The sequence below is a fragment of the Citrus clementina genome, unplaced genomic scaffold, assembly GCF_000493195.1.
Source record: "Citrus clementina cultivar Clemenules unplaced genomic scaffold, Citrus_clementina_v1.0 scaffold_6, whole genome shotgun sequence".
NCBI classification, from domain to species: Eukaryota; Viridiplantae; Streptophyta; class Magnoliopsida; order Sapindales; family Rutaceae; genus Citrus; species Citrus x clementina.
The window spans coordinates 20,326,236-20,343,734 of NW_006262139.1; the positions used below are offsets into that span (position 1 = coordinate 20,326,236).

The window sequence follows — 17,499 nt, forward strand, 5'->3', positions numbered from 1 at the left end:
ATTCATTACTTTCGATCCTTGAATGATAAATATGGAATTGAATCTGGATTTCTTGCTTGACCTATAATGGCGCAAAAATTTGCTTCAATGAAAGAAAACGTGGGAATTAAAACCTCTCTCCTCATGTTCGGAAGAAGGTGGAAATCACTCCAGTTTTAACTAAACCTGATAGTTTCCGAGCATGGTTGAATGGTTTTCAATCTCATTCATTTTCTACTATTTGAGGAGGTGGAATATTAGAAATTATATTTGTTCAACCCAATCCTTACCTTATGAATAAATAATCTGGGGAAAAAAAACAGTTGGGTGATAATATTTTATTTTAATTTAAATGTAAAGTCAAAAGGTTTAATTGTACAAATACACTCAAAATAAAATCTAAAATATTCGTACTAAACAAATACCCAGAAGTACGGTAAATCATAATAGCGAACACTTATTCTTTTAAATAAAGATTTTGAAAGCCAAACTTAAATGGACAGAAAATTTGAGCCAAATCCATGCACACAATCCATTGGATTGAATGTTTGAATGGCATTTACTGACTCAAAATTTTATGTAAAAATTTTATATTAAACTGTAAAACTTTTTATTAACCCATCCCAATTACGAATTAAATAGAACATGAAAATTTGATTCTAGTATTAAATTTAAAAAAAAAAAAACCCCAAGTCCCCTTAAGCCTGTTGTTAGTACCGAAAAAAGAAAACGCAGGGGCAATTCCGTCATTCAGTAGCGGTCCAAACGCTAAAACTGAAACCCTAACTATAAATTGTCTCCTTAAAGGCCATTCATCTCCCTCAGTCTCACCAGCTGCTGCTTCTGTATTTCGAGGCTTTTGTGATCAACTCTCCGTGTCATCAGTAGCCATGGTAAGCCGTTCTCATCTCCCTCTCCTGTCATTTTCTTTTCAGTTAGTTTTGAGTTCAGATGCAAAACTTCCTTAGCATAAATACCGTGTAGTTGTCCAAAATTTTTTGTATAATGTTTCTTTCTCTAAAGAATGGATGACAAAATTCAATTGAAAAGTACCCTTTGTAATGTTAATATGAAGAGACTAATGACGATGATTTAGTTTTTGTTTTACAAGCAAATCGTTGGTCTTGCTTACCTGAACTCCGAGAATCTGTCAGTGACAGTTTCAATTTTTGCAAATTTTGTGTCTTTATTTTAATTACTTAATTTTAATAATACACTTGTTCTTGATGATGTTATGTAGTGGACTTTCTGTTTTCCAATTTGAATTAATATTAAGGAATATGTGTGCATGTAAATTGTTTTGATGTTTGCCATGTTGATGTTACATTTATTAGTTTATTAAAGAGTAATATTTGAGTATCCTGTAACACTTTTACTTTTGCACGATGGGTTTTCCAGTCAAGAAGAAAGACCAGAGAGCCTAAGGAGGAAAATGTTACTCTTGGACCTGCCGTTAGAGATGGTGAGCATGTATTTGGCGTTGCCCACATTTTTGCGTCGTTTAATGACACTTTCATTGTAAGTATCATAATTGGTCTAAATTTGAATTTTTTTTTTTTTTGTATTTCAGTTTTACAGTTTTGAGTCACTTAAATGTGTTTTGTATGGTATGCAGCATGTGACTGACTTGTCTGGAAGAGAAACTCTTGTGCGCATTACTGGTACAGTTCCTTCTTTGGGTCTCAAAATTGATGTCCTTTTTATTGTGTGTTTGTTTTGAAGAAGCAAGCACATAGTTAGATTTGTCTCTATATTTTTCTTTGACACGTTTTCCTCAAGTACAGGTGGTATGAAGGTTAAAGCTGACAGGGATGAATCCTCCCCTTATGCAGCTATGCTTGCAGCACAAGATGTTTCTCAACGATGCAAGGTCTTGTATTTTTTTCCCCTGCCTGATGTACAATTGCAGTCATTCAAAATTAAAAATATATGTGAATTGGTCCAATCTTTTGTCTTGTTGTAAATTCAACATTTTGAAGTTCACGCCTAAAAGTAGAAAGAATTGTTTGTGTTACTTATTTACACATAAAATTACTTATTGACTCTTAGAGCTTGTAACCTGCAGGAGCTTGGCATTACTGCTCTTCATATTAAGCTCCGGGCTACTGGGGGTAACAAAACTAAAACTCCTGGTCCAGGTGCTCAGTCAGCACTTAGAGCTCTTGCTCGTTCTGGAATGAAGATTGGCCGCATAGGTGTGTTTATTCGCCTTATTTTAGTGGACTTTGTTGGTTTAGTATTTTAGTAGTACCATTGTGTTGGAAGTTTCTTTTAATAGATTTGTTTGGATTCTTGTAAACTTTGCTTCTGCATTTCTTCTTTCTGTGGAACTTTAGTTTTATTTGGTGCTCAGTTAAAAACTTAATTGATCATAATTATCTTTATCATGCAAATTGCAAAGTTATCTAGTAGATGCCTCTATGATTTTAAATTGCAACTGGTCTCTAATATCTGTGGGTTTTGAAATTGATGCATCAATTTATCACCGTAGATATGGTTAATCTTAACGTAAACCTTTTTTGTTTTTGGGTTCAACAGAGGATGTGACTCCAATTCCCACCGACAGTACCCGCAGAAAGGGTGGTAGAAGGGGTAGAAGGTTGTAATTCTTTTCCTCACACCCATCCATAACGTTCAAGATGATGCCGTGGTTACAGAGAGTTTCACTCTCTTCTGTTAGATGCAAGACTTATTTCCCAATTTTGTTGTTTGGAATGTCTGTAGTCTCGGATTCCTTTGTGTTAGCCTTTCCGATCAATTAAGTTTATACGGTGGCAAGACTAATCATTTCTCCATGAGTTTCTGAATTTTATTGTTTATCTACATTCACAAGTATTGTGTTAAGTGGTGAAGTATGATGGTAGTGGTTATGATTAGATGTTGATCAATTCGCCCCTTTTTATATTTAATCTATCTTTTTCATTGCCTATCTTCTTCCCTCTTGATTGTATTGGGCAATGGGAGATCACTGTGCTATTAAGACGGGTGCTTGTTCGAATTTGATTTTAAAGAACGCTCATTGTTGTTTTGTATGTAACACAAGAATTTGCTCATACTGTCAGAGGGCAATCAGGCCAGCAAGCTTTTTGTTCTCGCTCTCGGAAAGTAACAATTGCTTTTAGTTGTGAAGTGTCATTACTATTTTACCACTCACAGGTCACAATCAATTAGTCGATCTGTAACAAAGGTTGTGGTTCTGGGAGATGAGAGAATTAAATTTTAAAAGTGTGTTTGATATAAACCTATGTTTTTCCTTTTAAACGGAGTATATAATTTCATTCATTATATTAAAGTCTTTCAAAACAGAGCGGCCATCATCAAGGTGGATTTTATCGGGACAAACAATTCCAGCAGAAATGCTCTTACAGCTCTTTTTTTAACCATACAGACCTTTATTAATTAATAAGTAATTATTTGAATCAATTAAATTATACCACATTAATTTGTAAAAGATTTTATAATTTGACACAACTCATTAAAGAAATGTGTTAGTCTTAAGTATAAGTTGGCCAGCCGATTGTGTGTAAAGGATGGGATGAGATTTCTCTTGCACCCCACCCAATTTATTTATTTATTTTTCTCCCTTCTCTCAAAGGGCATAAACAGAACGTGTTCTAGCCTATTGGCAAAACTGATTTCATCCCAAGAAACTTGCTTCGGGCCTGTGTGTTGGGCCCAATTTAAGGACTCACTACGACATCGTTTAGCAAAGAAAACCCTAACCAAGTTCTATAAAACCCTAATGACTTGCCAGTCAGCTGCCGTCCTTGGAAAATCATCAGAGCGTGAAGATGCAGATCTTCGTGAAAACCCTAACCGGAAAGACCATAACTCTCGAAGTCGAGAGCAGCGACACCATCGACAATGTCAAAGCTAAGATTCAAGACAAGGAAGGTGAATGTTTCCGCTACACCTTTCATTTTTACCCTTTTATCTTTTCCTTCAAAACGACACAGTTTAACTTAATGCATGATACAAATTTTGTGAATTATTTCACAGGAATTCCCCCGGATCAGCAGCGTCTCATCTTCGCCGGAAAGCAGCTCGAAGATGGCCGTACCTTGGCTGATTACAATATTCAGAAAGGTCATTAACTTTCTACTAGTGCATTTTGAGTTTAAAGATTTGATTTTGTTAATTTTTTAATTATTAAATATCTGAATTCGGATTATAATTTTATTTTTTTTTTGGTTTAGAATCCACTCTTCATTTGGTGCTGAGGCTTAGGGGAGGTATCATTGAGCCTTCATTGATGGCTTTGGCTCGCAAATACAATCAGGATAAGATGATTTGCCGCAAGTATGCTCATGTCTCACTTTTTCTTTTCTTTTCATTTATTTTCATCAATGCAATTAGTTTTTATGTTTCTGTTGTTTCTTTGCTTGGTGGGTTTGTTTTAGTGATAATGTTGTTTTAGCTACGGGACCTGACTTTACTTCTACTGCAAATTACGGTGCAGAAGAAGTCATACGAGGACCCTAAATCAATTCCCATTCTTCAACTTTGTCAACTGTTTTTAGATCTTGTTGCAGTTGATTTTCATGGATGGTACATTCAATTTTTAGAGAAACCCTGTCTATTTTTTTTTGGTATTGCAGTTGTATTGTTGGTTAATATAGTCTAAATTTATGATAAGAACAATGCTTTTAGACTGTTTAGCCCATTACTGCTTCACTTAAGTTGAGTTGCGGCTTGTATGTTGGGACTATTACGTTGAACTCTCTTTTGCAATTGAAGTGCAATTGAGAGCATCACAGTTCCAGAGATTAATTTCCATTTCAACTTTGTCAACTGGGTTTACTTACCATCAGTTGATTTTCTTGGGTGGTATATGATGTATTATTGATTGTTTACTTAAATAATTCATGAATATTGAATTTCATTTTGCGTATAAATGTGCTTGGTTGGTATCACTCCTGAAACCATTGTTCTGTTCGACTTATAAGTGGCTCGTCTAGCTGTAGCAAAACATCACTGCTATACTGTGGTTTTGTGGTTTTGTGAAAGTTATATGCAGTAAACCATTGCCATTTTCTTTTTCCTTTGACTTTGCTATTTTGGGTGGGCGAGATTGTCTTTCAATATTATTTTTTATGTTGCACATATGCTCTGGTTAGCAATTAAATTACTGTATTTGATGTTAAACTAATATGGTTTTGGGTTGTTAGATGTTATGCTCGTCTGCATCCCAGGGCTGTAAATTGCCGGAAGAAGAAATGTGGCCACAGCAATCAGGTGCTTTTTGATCATTTTTAATATTTTTTTATAAAGGTTTTCCTTATTTTCCTATGAAAACTCTCTGAACATTTTTATTTTCGTTTCTTGCAGTTGAGGCCTAAGAAGAAGATCAAGTAGACCACTTGCCTTAGTCATGATATGTGCCTTCAGAGAGACATTCCAATTATGAGATGTATTTTGTTTGTTTTTTAATAGGATTTGGGATTTGAATTAAGCGATCATCTAAGTTGGATTGTAGTTGATTCAGTTCAAGTGCAATTCTGTTAAACTTTTACCGTATGAAATTGGGATATATTTTTTAGCTAATTTTGTTTCATTGTCGGTGTAATTTTTGGGACGGATTTATATCAAATTGGGATACATAATCTGCATGTATTACAAAACTCAAAGATAGCATCTTGAAATACTTACAACGGCGTTCACATTAAATCCTCATAATTAACAAATTTAAAATTTGGGTTTGCAACTCAAGAGAATAGAATGATAAGTTTATTTTTATCTTCTTTTTTTTTTTAATTTCAGAATCAATTGAATCACATTTGTTTCTTTCTTCTCCTGCCTTCAGTTTTTTTTTTTAATTTCATTTATACATTATCTTTTACAAAACTTAAAACATTAATATTGTTTTTGTGTCACATTTTTTTTGTCATACTGATTATTTTTATTTTTCAAAAGTTAGTGGTTTTGACGTTAGGTAGATTTTTTTTTTTTGTTATAGAATTGTTAGCTCATGATATTTACAACTATACAAATTATTGAGAATAGTTTACATCAATTTTGATATGACACTATTTAGATTTTTTAACCTTCTCAAATGTACGAGCGATGCCCAACTTCCCTCCGGGGAGAAAAATTATTTTCACTCAAATTCTGGGACTCTAAGGAGAATATTTAAATTAAACTTCTGCAATGCGCAGGGGTTCAAACCACTTCTTTCACACTTGTGAGGGAGTGGCTCTAGCCACTTGGGTCAAGCCCTAGTGGTTGGCGTTAAGTAGACTTGAAAAAGGTATTTTGAAATGATTTTGGAGGGATGGGAGTAGATCAACTCATTTTATTTTCTTTACAAGTGATAGGTTCCCACCATTGGATATGGATTAGTTAAATCTGGGTATGAATACTTGAATAATTTGGTGCAAGTGATAAATATGTGAGTTCTTTATATATATAGATATATATTTTCATTCGTGACAAATAACCTTTCAGAATTATCTTTCAAATCAGAACATGGCCAATTAAGTGGCATTCTCCCTTGTGAACAAAAAATGGTCCCTACGACTTGGTAGAATAGTTTTTAATTTGAAAAATGTTTGTTAAAATAAGGAGTACCAAAATTTTAAAACCTCATTGAAATATTTTCATTCAATCAATTTACAATTTTCCTCAAATGTGTTTTCACATTTTTTTTTACTGTATACAAATAAGCTATCATTGTCTAATTAAAACATCTATAACAACTTGCTTCCAAAAAAAAAAAAAAGCGATGAATGACGTCAAAAGAAATATAGAAGATAAAAAACGGCTTGGTATTTTTGAAATTTCGGAAATCTGAGAGAGACTTTTATGACAAATCAAGTCACTAGTGGGGATCATGCTACGGTGCAACTGTGATACCGTGCCACAATTGCATCCAGTCGTTGGATGCACTTGGATTGGTGGAGTCCACTGACATTCAATGGCTGGGTGCAAGTGTGGCACGGTACCACAGTTGCACCTAAGGTTTCCCCACTAGTGGATCAAACATGAAAATATTCTTAAAAATTTTTAAAAGCCAGACCTTTCACATGGCGCCGTCCTTTCTTTTTTCCTCCGCGAAATAACTTTAACTCTGCAACCGCACGGGGTTTTGATGAGTTATCAAAATTTTACAAGAAAAATAACTAATAAGGCTGTCACAATATAAACTAACAATTTTTTTTTTCTTTTTTTGAGTGAATAAAATGAACTAAAGCAGAAACGAACGAATTTAAGCCACCCTACATTATTTGAACGAGCTGTGGAACCCTAAACCCAAAACCCGTTAACATGATCATGACTCTTGTTCTACATAGCTCACAATTATTCACTTGACTAAATGCTCATCAAAAACACTAAAATTTTCTTCTTCCTGGATTATTCAATCTAGACTGAAAAATTAAAACTATATTTTAGGTTTCACATGGCCTTTCATGAGTTCATCTTCGCTGGTTTTTTCATGCTCCATGCGTTGAGTTTCTCAACAGTAACAGTCTCAGTCCCATTGTTGAATGCATACATATGGGCATCGTCAAATACCGCTAGGGTTGGATAAACCCTAGATGTGATGCATGTTTTGCCTCCAGCTCCAAAACTTTCTACAACGGAATGATCAATCTGCAAAAGTTGGAAAAAAAAATCATAATCAAAACATTGTGATAGAAAGATTTGTTGCTTGAAAATAAAATAGTGAATCACAGGGCACATACCAAACTCCTAAGAGAGAGCCTCTTATCAGATAAATCTACATTAACAAAGCCAGCAAATGATGGCTTATACAGTCCTTCAGTCTTCAGAGTTGAACTGTTCAAAGAGCCAAAATGTAACCAAGTTTATATAAAAGCTAACATATAAAAGAATAAGCGTCCAAATTTTTCATTGCATGTGTGGAGTTCTAACGTAACCAAACTTATATGTCGAGAAATGTCGAAACTAACCTGCTAGCATCAGAGCACATTAGAACTAGATGCTTGTGTCCATCCTTGAAAATCCTGAAGAAGACAGGAGTGAATTCTTCCAGGTTCTTCGAAGCCAATGTCAAGAGCCCGAACGGTCCAACCCCGCCCTGAACTTTTGAACCAATCTTTCCGCAAAGGTGCTCGGCGTCTAGATTTTTCCAGCTGGGGTCAAATTTATCAGCTTTGTCCAAGCTAGGGAGCTTAAAAGTCACCTCAACATCAGCCTGCAACAAAGAGCATGCAGCAAATCATCAACACTGAAGTTTCAATTGGAACTAATGCTTTAATGAAAAAGAATAATCCAATTAGAAAATCAAACCTGGGCAGCTGTGACTCCTTTAACCTCAACATGGTGTCCTTTTTTGAGCTCTTGGTTGCTTATATGAACATTTTTGCCCCTTAGGGTCTCTAACTCTTCAATTGGCCATTGTAGCAATTGTTTCGTGCCACCATCAAGCCACACTTCCCTCGGAATTGTCTAAAATTAATTTTTTTTTTTAAATTCAAAATTAAATCAAATCTATTCCTGTATAGCCATACTTCTTGAAATAAATTTAACTAAACGTCAACAAAGTGTAATAACGATACCTGAACTCCAGCCCAGCCTTTAGCCATGTCATCGAATGTAGAATCAGATTCATTCGCCCAACCCCATAAAATTCTCCTATTTTTCCGAGAATCAAAGAAAGTCTTTGACGCATAAAAATTTCCATAATCATATCTCAGCCCCCTCCAACCATCAACTGAATCTTTATCGGGCACATACCTGTCCTTGTCCCTATTATATGTACCGATGGTGTAGTAGTCATATCGTGTTAAGTCTAAACTAACCTTGAATACATATTTCTCATTTCCCCCGGCAAATGAAGTATCCAACCCGTTTTTACCCGATATCGAAACCGGGTAGAAATCCGGGCACTCCCACATGCCCGTGTTAGCCAATGAATGGATCGGCTGTTTGGCCTTGGTCCATTTCATAAAGTCCCTACTCCTGTACAAATATGCTATCCCTCTATGCTTCCTTCTACTGCCAACTAACATCCTCCAGTGTCCGTCATTGCTCCACCAAGCCGTTGTCGGATCACGGAAGGCGCTGGCGTTGACATCTGGCCCCGGGAAAACCACCGGGTTGTTATCGGGCTTGATCCATTTGCGGAGATAGGGATCGGATGGGTTCGCGGGTACCGCGTAGTTTTGGACTTGTCTTTCTTTGTAGTCAATCCCGGTGTACAGGATTATGGGCTTGTTGCCCGGGAGAACGGTGGCGGATCCGGACCAACAGCCATTTATATCAAATGGTTTTGATGGGTAAAGTGCAGGCTCGAGAGCTTCCCAATTGATCAAATCTTTGGACACGGAATGAGCCCATACAATGTTACCCCATACTGCACCCTTGGGATTGTATTGATAGAATAAATGGTAAACCCCTTTGTAGTACATGGGTCCTATTTCAAAAATGAATTAACACAGGTAAATGAGAACAACTTTTGATTAAAATAATAATAATAATAAGAGCAAAAAATGGTCTTGCTGCATTATAATTGACTTTATAACTTTTGTAACATAGGACATCATATTTTGAAAAAAACAAAAAACAAAAGCAAAAAATGTTCTTAAAAAATAATTACTAGTTTTGTTGGAGGGACTCACCATTTGGATCTGTCGATTGTTTGTCGTGCGAATTTAAGCACCATAGGAACAAGAACAAAAGAAAGAAACTGAGAAGTTAGCACTGTAGATTTGACAACAATTTTTCCATAACATAAAGAAACAAAAACAGTGAGGTACGTAATTTAAAAATTACTCTACAAAATTTTTCGTTGAGGTAGGTGAGGAATTTACTTTACATTGCAATTAGCCACTTTGATTCATGTATAAAGATTCTGGATAATCAGGTCATAAAGATTTAATTCTTAAATAACCTAGGTTTAAAATTATCATTTCATGAATTGAAACCTAACTAACCCCCTCCTCACCCATGTGTGAGTAGGGCTTGAGCTAAGATCTCTTGAATCCTGCAAAAAAAAAAACTCTACCAATTATACCATCTAAAACCCAGGATTTGTTTGATAGCTAGAACATTTTAACTACCGAAAATGTAATCTTTAATCTTTGCTCAGAAAATTTAATAGATTTCTTCTCTTTATCAAGCAAAAGTAGCCATTCAACTATCAAATGCTTTAAACTACTGTGAGGCGCAATAGTTACAAACATTCAGTATTTATGAATATCAAGCTTAAAAGAAAGAAACTAATAGCCCGAAACTGACAAAGTAATCGCATCTTTGGGGTCGTTACACGAATCATGGTTACATATACAAACCAAAAAAATAAAATATTTATGAATCTAAATAGACAATAACGCAACATTCTTTTTGCAAGCTAGATACAAGTCAAATTCTCTATTTCGAGGGAAAAGAAAAAGTTGTTCCTCCAATAAGCAATTGACATGTGTGATGGGGTAGCTTAGGTTACCAAGGAGCACTCAAGCTCAAGCATCTAAAGATTATGCAAAGTGGTCCAAAAAGGATTCCCATTTTGATCAGAGCAAATGGTTGTGAGAATGAAGTATCCACCCATCACTATCTTTTAAGTGTTTGGAACTTCGAAACAAGATTACAAAACACAAATGTCAAATCGAGCAGTGCACACCAAAAACTTTTTGGGACCAATAAGTGCCTAAAAAGATAAAAATGTAGAATAAAGACATCAAGTTTAGATCATTTTCTTGTGGAGAGGGGTTAGGTTGAGTTATATTCAACTATAAAAGTACTTTTTTTTATCTCAAAAGGATATTAAAATATTGAATCTGAAATCAATAGTGCTTAGGTTGAGTTATATTCAACTGTAAAAGTACTTTTATCTCAAAAGGATTTACAATATTGAATCTGAAGTCAATAATGCGATGTCTCTTTCAACAGTAAAGATTTTCGTTGTTGGCTATAACACTTAGTTCATAATTGATATATAAAAACTCCACAAACCCATCATTTTTTTTTCGTTTACGAGAGTTAAAAATCTGTACAAAGTTATTATTATTATTTTTTTCCCTTCAAAAACGATTGAAAGATCGAATGTTTACGACATAAGATTTGAACATAACTCTTTCTAAAACGTGTGAACGTTCACACTTACAGAATAATACGCAAACTAAGAATATTGTTTTTTTGTTCTTGATTTTGCTGTAACTTTGCCCTAAATGGTGATTTTTACGAATTTTTTTCTCCTTCAGATATCATAAGAATGATAACTCTATAAACCTAAACTCCATAGAGTCCTGACAAGAAAGAACATGCAGCAGGTAAACGATTACATGCACAGAATGGCGAAATGATGAAGGTTCACAAGTAAGGTTTTAGATTCCATTCTCTTTTGACAGCCAATTCTACCTAACAATAATATCTTTGCACTCGTTCAAAGATCGTTCGGTGTAACAGATTTTCTCATTCTTCGAGTTATGGCCACGGTTGCAGCAAGCATTATTATTATGGAAAATATTAAGAGAAATATTTTTTCAATAAATGACACGAAAATTCCAACATTTATCACATCATGAACAATAGATACATAATAATGATAATTTATAATTAAATATATAGTGGGGCTAATATCAGGCCAATGACAAAAGAATTTTTAAAGAAAACGATAGCTTTTATCGGAATTCAGAACCTTAAACATATCAAATCCATGACAAGAAATATTTTTTTAAGAAATAATAGGTTTTGCTTTTTCTTAGTTTTTTTCGGTTGAAAAAAACAATGATAAAGAATAACTAATCACATACCGTTGATCCAGTGCTTAGGAGGTTGAAAGTGAAAGGCGGTTCTATGGAGTTGCTTCACCTTTACGGCAGCAAGAGACTGAAACTTTGGATATATTTTGTGAGAAGCTTCAACGCCATTGTTGTTGCTTATCACCCAAAGATAAGCAATTAGCATAAAAATCGAGAGAAACTTTGGCACTTCCATTGAAACCGAAAAATAAGAAAGTGATAAGATTTTAAAGGGAGACGGCTTATTTATAGTGACCCTAATTTCTTTTTTAAAAAAAAAAAAAAAAAAAAAAAGAAAGAATGTGGTAGACGCCTAAAGTGATTTAAACTTTTTCGGCCACTTCATAATTAGTTGCAAGGCTTACCAAAAAATAATGGCAATAAGAAAATTTTGGACATTATTTCATCCAAAAAGGGGTAATTAGCATTTAAATTACTAATCTTGATTGTTTTCTTGCGGTTATATTAGGAAGTTAATTAACTTTTTAAATGGCCATTGATTTTATTTAGGTGGGTCATCACAACAGAAATGGCTTTTTGCAACAAAAAGATTTTGTTGCCTAAAGTGCCAATTTTGTTGCCATAGGTTATTGCTACAAAAACAAGCTTGTCGGCCCGGTCGTCGGCCTAGCACTGTCGCCCTCTATGTTTAACAACATATCAAAGCATTTCTCGCCTCAAACTTCCTTTTGCAACAAAACAGATTCGTTGTGAATGATTGTTGCGCTAAACAATTTTACACAACAAAATTATTTTGTTGTGCTAAACAATTTTAATTTTACACAACAAAATTATTTTGTTGCGCCAAACAATTTTACACAACAAAACTATTTTGTTGCGCCAAACAATTTTACACAACAAAATTATTTTGTTGCGCCAAACAATTTTACACAACAAAATTATTTTCTTGCGCCAAACAATTTTACACAACAAAATTATTTTGTTGCGCCAAACAATTTTACACAACAAAATTATTTTGTTGCGCCAAACAATTTTACACAACAAAATTATTTTGTTTCTATATAGTTATTTACTACAAAACTAATTTGTTGCTAAGAAATAAAGTACTACATAAAAAAACGCATACCAACAAAGGTGTTTGTTAGCTAAGATCATTTTAGGCAACAAAACTACTTTGTTTCTTTATGTTGAATATTTTACAAATTTGCAATAAATATTTAAATATTTTTAGAAACAAATCAATTTTGTCATTAAAAAATACTACAATTTTTTTTAATAATATCATGGTATAAAAGGAAGCAAACCAAGTTCGTTGGGAAAGATACCAATTTTTTTTCCCTACCATGACAATAATAAACTAGAAATATATGTTGAGAAATCTAACAAAAAAATCATTAATGTCATTGAACTAATTTAAAAGTTAAAGGCCCATTCAATATCCAAGCTATATATATATATATACAAAATTGACTTTAAGAATCACAAATGATAGTCAAATACAAAAGTGGATTGTCATCTATCCCAAAAATGTAATGAGCAAAAATTATAAACGATCTCTAATTACAGCTACTCCAAACTCCAAATACTTAAAGATATGACATGCACCAGCAGTAACCAAAAAGATCAAGTGATGGCCAATTCAAAATACTAACAAGTTCAAGATACTCTAAGGACATCATTGAAACGAGTAATCATTGAGTAGCTGAATCTGTAAAGCGAAAAGCGGATCCTTGAGAAGAAAAAAATTGCTGCATCATACCCTCAAATTGGGACAATCTGGACTCCAATTGATCAATAGTCTTCTTTTGCTCTTGAAGCTCAACATCTTGTGAATCCAATCTACTTTGTTGTGAAGATATAATACCATGCAATCTGTCAGCCTCAGAAGTATCAACACCGTGGTTTGAAGTTGGGCGTGGTCCGTTGCCAAGTCCTCGAAAATAGCCTGATTTCTTTCCAAGTACTTCAATGCATATTTCCCTTTGAGTTAGTGGTTTTGCTTCTTCAGGATCAGTTTGTTGCTGTTGTTGTATCTCTACCATTTGGTCCTATACATAAAGCTTCGTTAGTAAATGAAGGAAGAACAAAAAGAATTTTATTAATTAAACAGTTGAAATTTAATCCATTGGTCATGGAATTAATTTGTATTAAGGCGTAAATTGAAAAAAAAAAAGAAACTTGCTGTTATACTTATAAATCTAATTATTTGATATTTCAAATAATAAAGTTAATTGGAGCATGAAAGAAAAATTAAGAAAAAAAAACTCAATGAGTAAACTTTCATCAACAGTATGTAGGTGATAAGAAATAATAAAATTAAAAATTTTATTTCCAATAAAGCATCTTACATGGTTTAAGTGTGCCACCTCATTCACCCAACCTTTTGTCTTGCTGAAATGAGTGACGCGAAATAATTCTATTTCACCATCAACCATGTCATCCTCAAGATAATTAACAAAAGGTCTTGATCCCCCACAATGGACATATGGGAGCTTAGCACGATTAGCTTTGTTTTTGGTAGATTGAGTCTACATTAAAAAAATATAACAGTAGAAAATAAGATACATATACAAGCATATTGATAACTAGTTGGACAATTTAAAGTTCATAATATAAATATCATTGGACCTGGAAACTTGCGGAATTGTAAATGTTATGACAAAGCCAAGCCCAATCATCTGGACATATGCCTGGATATGAATGCTTAAGTGCCTCTTCAAAGGATGGATAATCCAAGTAATGATCATACATCCAATGTCTCATATCCCGATATCTCCCACCCATAATGTTATTCACACATCGACGAACATGTGGTAAGTTCAAATCAATATCAAACTTTGACTGAATTTAGGAAAAAAAGATATCTCAGTTTATAATTTAAAAAAATGATAGATGAAGAATATTAATAAGCATAAGTACTTACTAATAGTCGATCAAACAAAACCTGCTTCTCTGATTCTGGAATCTTGCTCCATTTCTCATGTTGAAGAGGTGCAAACCTTCTAACCAAATATCCACACTCACTTGACAACATAGAAGAGTACTTATGACCTACTGGCCTATTAGTCTCGGGAGAGATATGTAGTTTTATCTTTCCAGATAATTGCACAATGTCATCTGTTTTTTTCCCGCGTGAGGGGCCGCGCGTTCTTTTCTTTATTGGCTGAATATCTATTATATATATATATATATAACATGTATTAGTATAAGAAATAACATATTGTATGTTATATTTTAAAAAAAATCCTACCAATTAAACTCTTTAAATACCAAATTCTAGAGTTGTAACAGCACCTTGCACAAACTCTTGGCTGGGCATAACAGGCTGAGATTGGGGAATTGTAGATGCGACAACAGTTTCTGCTCTTACACGTTTGGTAACTCTATGTCCAGGACCCATCTAGTAATTATTAAAAATATACATTAGAGTTTATTAATAATCAAGATAACTATAATTTTGTCAAAGAAATTATAACATGAAAGATATTTGAATAAAATTTTCATATTCAATTAATCATATTTAATTAATAACAACCACTTGTATTCTTCACAATATCTTATACGCACTTATCAATTCACATTTTTAAACAAGAACTAACTAAAACTAAACAAGAGAGTATAATATGAACAAAACAAAAAAAATAAAAGTAAGCTAAAAGACAACCGTGCATGAAGGAGTGAAAGGACAAGTCAGTTTGATTGCTCAAGAATCCCTTAAGAATACTTAGCTGCATGAAAGAAAGATATAAGAGTTAGAATATAAAAGTTAGTAAACCAATAAATTAATTTCATATTAAATAATAATACAAGAAAGCTTACACTATATCTATATATATAATACAACAAAGAAAACATGAATGCTTACACTTGAAGCTGGTAATAAAGCATTACACATGCGATTAAAAGTCAATATCACTATCATCATAATTCTTATTTAACTCTTCTTCACTGCTGGAGAAATATTCCTCCATTGTTTCATCTTCATCTTCCTCTTCAACAAGTTTGAAATCATTTGCATCATGATCTCTTGCCTTTTCAACATACACATTTGATGAAATTACTTGCGGAGCAACATCATTTCTATTATACAATTGTGCATTAGGATGTTCAAGTTGTACAAAGAAAACAAAGTCAGATGACTCATTCTGCTGATACACTTGCTCATTTGCACTCCACCTTCCATTTTCATCTTCATTTAACATTTCTTTCTCTTGAACATCCCACAAACCCCTATGCTGCACCTTTTCTACAACCTTCCAGCCCACTCCTAACTTTGGATCATCGGTATAAGAAACTTGTTGTGCTTGAATAGCCAGCACAAAAGGATCTTCTTTATATCAAGTTTGAGTTATATTGATAGAAGTAAGGTGGAAATCATGATTAATTCTTTTTTTCTTAAGATTAGTGTCAAACCAATCACACTTAAATAGAACTACTCGACAACCAAGAGGATATATTAATTCTATAACATTACTGAGTGCACCATAAAAGTCAATTTCTTCATTGTCATGCTCCCCTGGCACCATTACTCCATTATTTTGAGTAGTACGATGCTCATCTCGACTTGTGACAAGAAATCGCACTCCATTCACAATACAACCAGAATAACTAAAAACTCTAACATCTGGTCCACAAGCTAAAGCATACAGTTCATCATTTATTGTTGAAGATCCCTCATCCCGTAATTGTCTCATCTATAAAACATAAACTGATTTATTATAAGCTTGTTATAATAAAGTTAAAAGAATAACTAATTAATTTGACAGCTAGAATTACTTACATGTGCTGCAAGCCACTTAGGAAAAAGTAATTGCTGTCTTTTATTTAAATTAGCACCACATTCTCTTTGTAACAACCGTTTGTGCTCACTATAATTTCAATAGATATGTTATGATATGTTATATATAAATATATTTATATAAATTAAATAAAATGACTAATATATTTTATGCTTACTCTAGGTATTCCTGGACTTCATCACAGTTATTCAAAACATACCAATGTGCAATGTCAATCTCTTGTTGTGATAACTCAATCTGAGCTTTACCAAAAGGTCGAACATTCTGAGAGAAGACTGAAAGTCCTCCAACTCTTTGTCCACCATCATCATTTCGCTCAACACAGTTAAATTTGGTTTCAATAGAATCTAAATATAATGAACAAAAAGACAGCGATTCATTTATGATATAGGCCTCGACAATCGATCCTTCAGGTCGAGCTTTATTCTTTACATAGCTCTTATACCGACCTAAAGCCCTGTTCGACAACAAATGATTAAATTTAAAAAAGTGACTTTTGAATGTAATGTAAATATAATAAAAATATTATAATCAAATAATGTGATTACCTTTCAATCGGGTACATCCATCTTAATGCAACAGGACCGGCATATTTTGCTTCACGTGGTAAGTGCACAGCTAAATGCACCATTATGTCAAAGAATGCAGGTGGGAAAATTCGCTCAAGCTTGCAAAGTATCAATACAATCCCCTCCTCTAATTTATCCAACTCACTTTTATATAGTGTTTTTGCACACAACTGTCTGAAAAAGTTACAAAGTTCAATAATGGCAGAGCAAATATCTTTCCATAAATATGGACGTATTCCAATTGGAAGGATTTGTTGTAACAAAACATGACAGTCATGGCTTTTCAAACCTGATACTTTTGCATCCTTGATGTTGACACAATTAGATATATTTGCAGCATACCCATCTGGAAACTTCACTGACTTAAGAAATTGACAAAATTCTCTTTTTTCATTTAAAGTCAGTGTATATGAAGCATGAGGTTTTAAAAGTTTGTTTCCTTCTTGTTTTAGATGCAACTCTTTCTTTATCTTCAAGTCCTCCAAGTCA

At 33.7% G+C, this 17,499-nt stretch overlaps 4 protein-coding genes across 4 annotated transcripts; 2 read left to right on the forward strand and 2 right to left on the reverse strand.

The window, feature by feature from the left end:
* Window positions 1–673: 673 nt before the first annotated feature.
* LOC18039593 (40S ribosomal protein S14-3) lies at window positions 674–2,992 on the forward strand. Its single transcript, XM_006430093.2, has 6 exons — window positions 674–872; window positions 1,378–1,497; window positions 1,595–1,640; window positions 1,764–1,849; window positions 2,045–2,174; window positions 2,518–2,992. The coding sequence occupies exons 1-6, from the start codon at window positions 870–872 to the stop codon at window positions 2,583–2,585; spliced, it is 453 nt and encodes a 150-aa protein (XP_006430156.1). The 5' UTR covers window positions 674–869; the 3' UTR covers window positions 2,586–2,992.
* Window positions 2,993–3,723: 731 nt separating this feature from the next.
* LOC18039792 (ubiquitin-60S ribosomal protein L40) lies at window positions 3,724–5,533 on the forward strand. The gene is made up of 5 exons (XM_006430095.2): window positions 3,724–3,873; window positions 3,979–4,065; window positions 4,176–4,278; window positions 5,148–5,214; window positions 5,308–5,533. The coding sequence occupies exons 1-5, from the start codon at window positions 3,771–3,773 to the stop codon at window positions 5,332–5,334; spliced, it is 387 nt and encodes a 128-aa protein (XP_006430158.1). The 5' UTR covers window positions 3,724–3,770; the 3' UTR covers window positions 5,335–5,533.
* A 1,627-nt stretch (window positions 5,534–7,160) lies between these two features.
* On the reverse strand, window positions 7,161–11,899 carry LOC18039607 (beta-fructofuranosidase, insoluble isoenzyme 1). Its single transcript, XM_024182709.1, has 7 exons — window positions 11,694–11,899; window positions 9,561–9,569; window positions 8,499–9,355; window positions 8,230–8,388; window positions 7,890–8,134; window positions 7,662–7,755; window positions 7,161–7,569 (listed from the first exon to the last, which is right to left on the reverse strand). The coding sequence occupies exons 1-7, from the start codon at window positions 11,875–11,877 to the stop codon at window positions 7,384–7,386; spliced, it is 1,734 nt and encodes a 577-aa protein (XP_024038477.1). The 5' UTR covers window positions 11,878–11,899; the 3' UTR covers window positions 7,161–7,383.
* A 1,434-nt stretch (window positions 11,900–13,333) lies between these two features.
* On the reverse strand, window positions 13,334–14,991 carry LOC112097402. The gene is made up of 3 exons (XM_024182619.1): window positions 14,937–14,991; window positions 13,991–14,170; window positions 13,334–13,690 (listed from the first exon to the last, which is right to left on the reverse strand). Exons 2-3 carry the CDS (start codon window positions 14,075–14,077, stop codon window positions 13,334–13,336), a joined length of 444 nt encoding a protein of 147 aa, XP_024038387.1. The 5' UTR covers window positions 14,078–14,170; window positions 14,937–14,991.
* Between the last annotated feature and the right edge of the window lie 2,508 nt (window positions 14,992–17,499).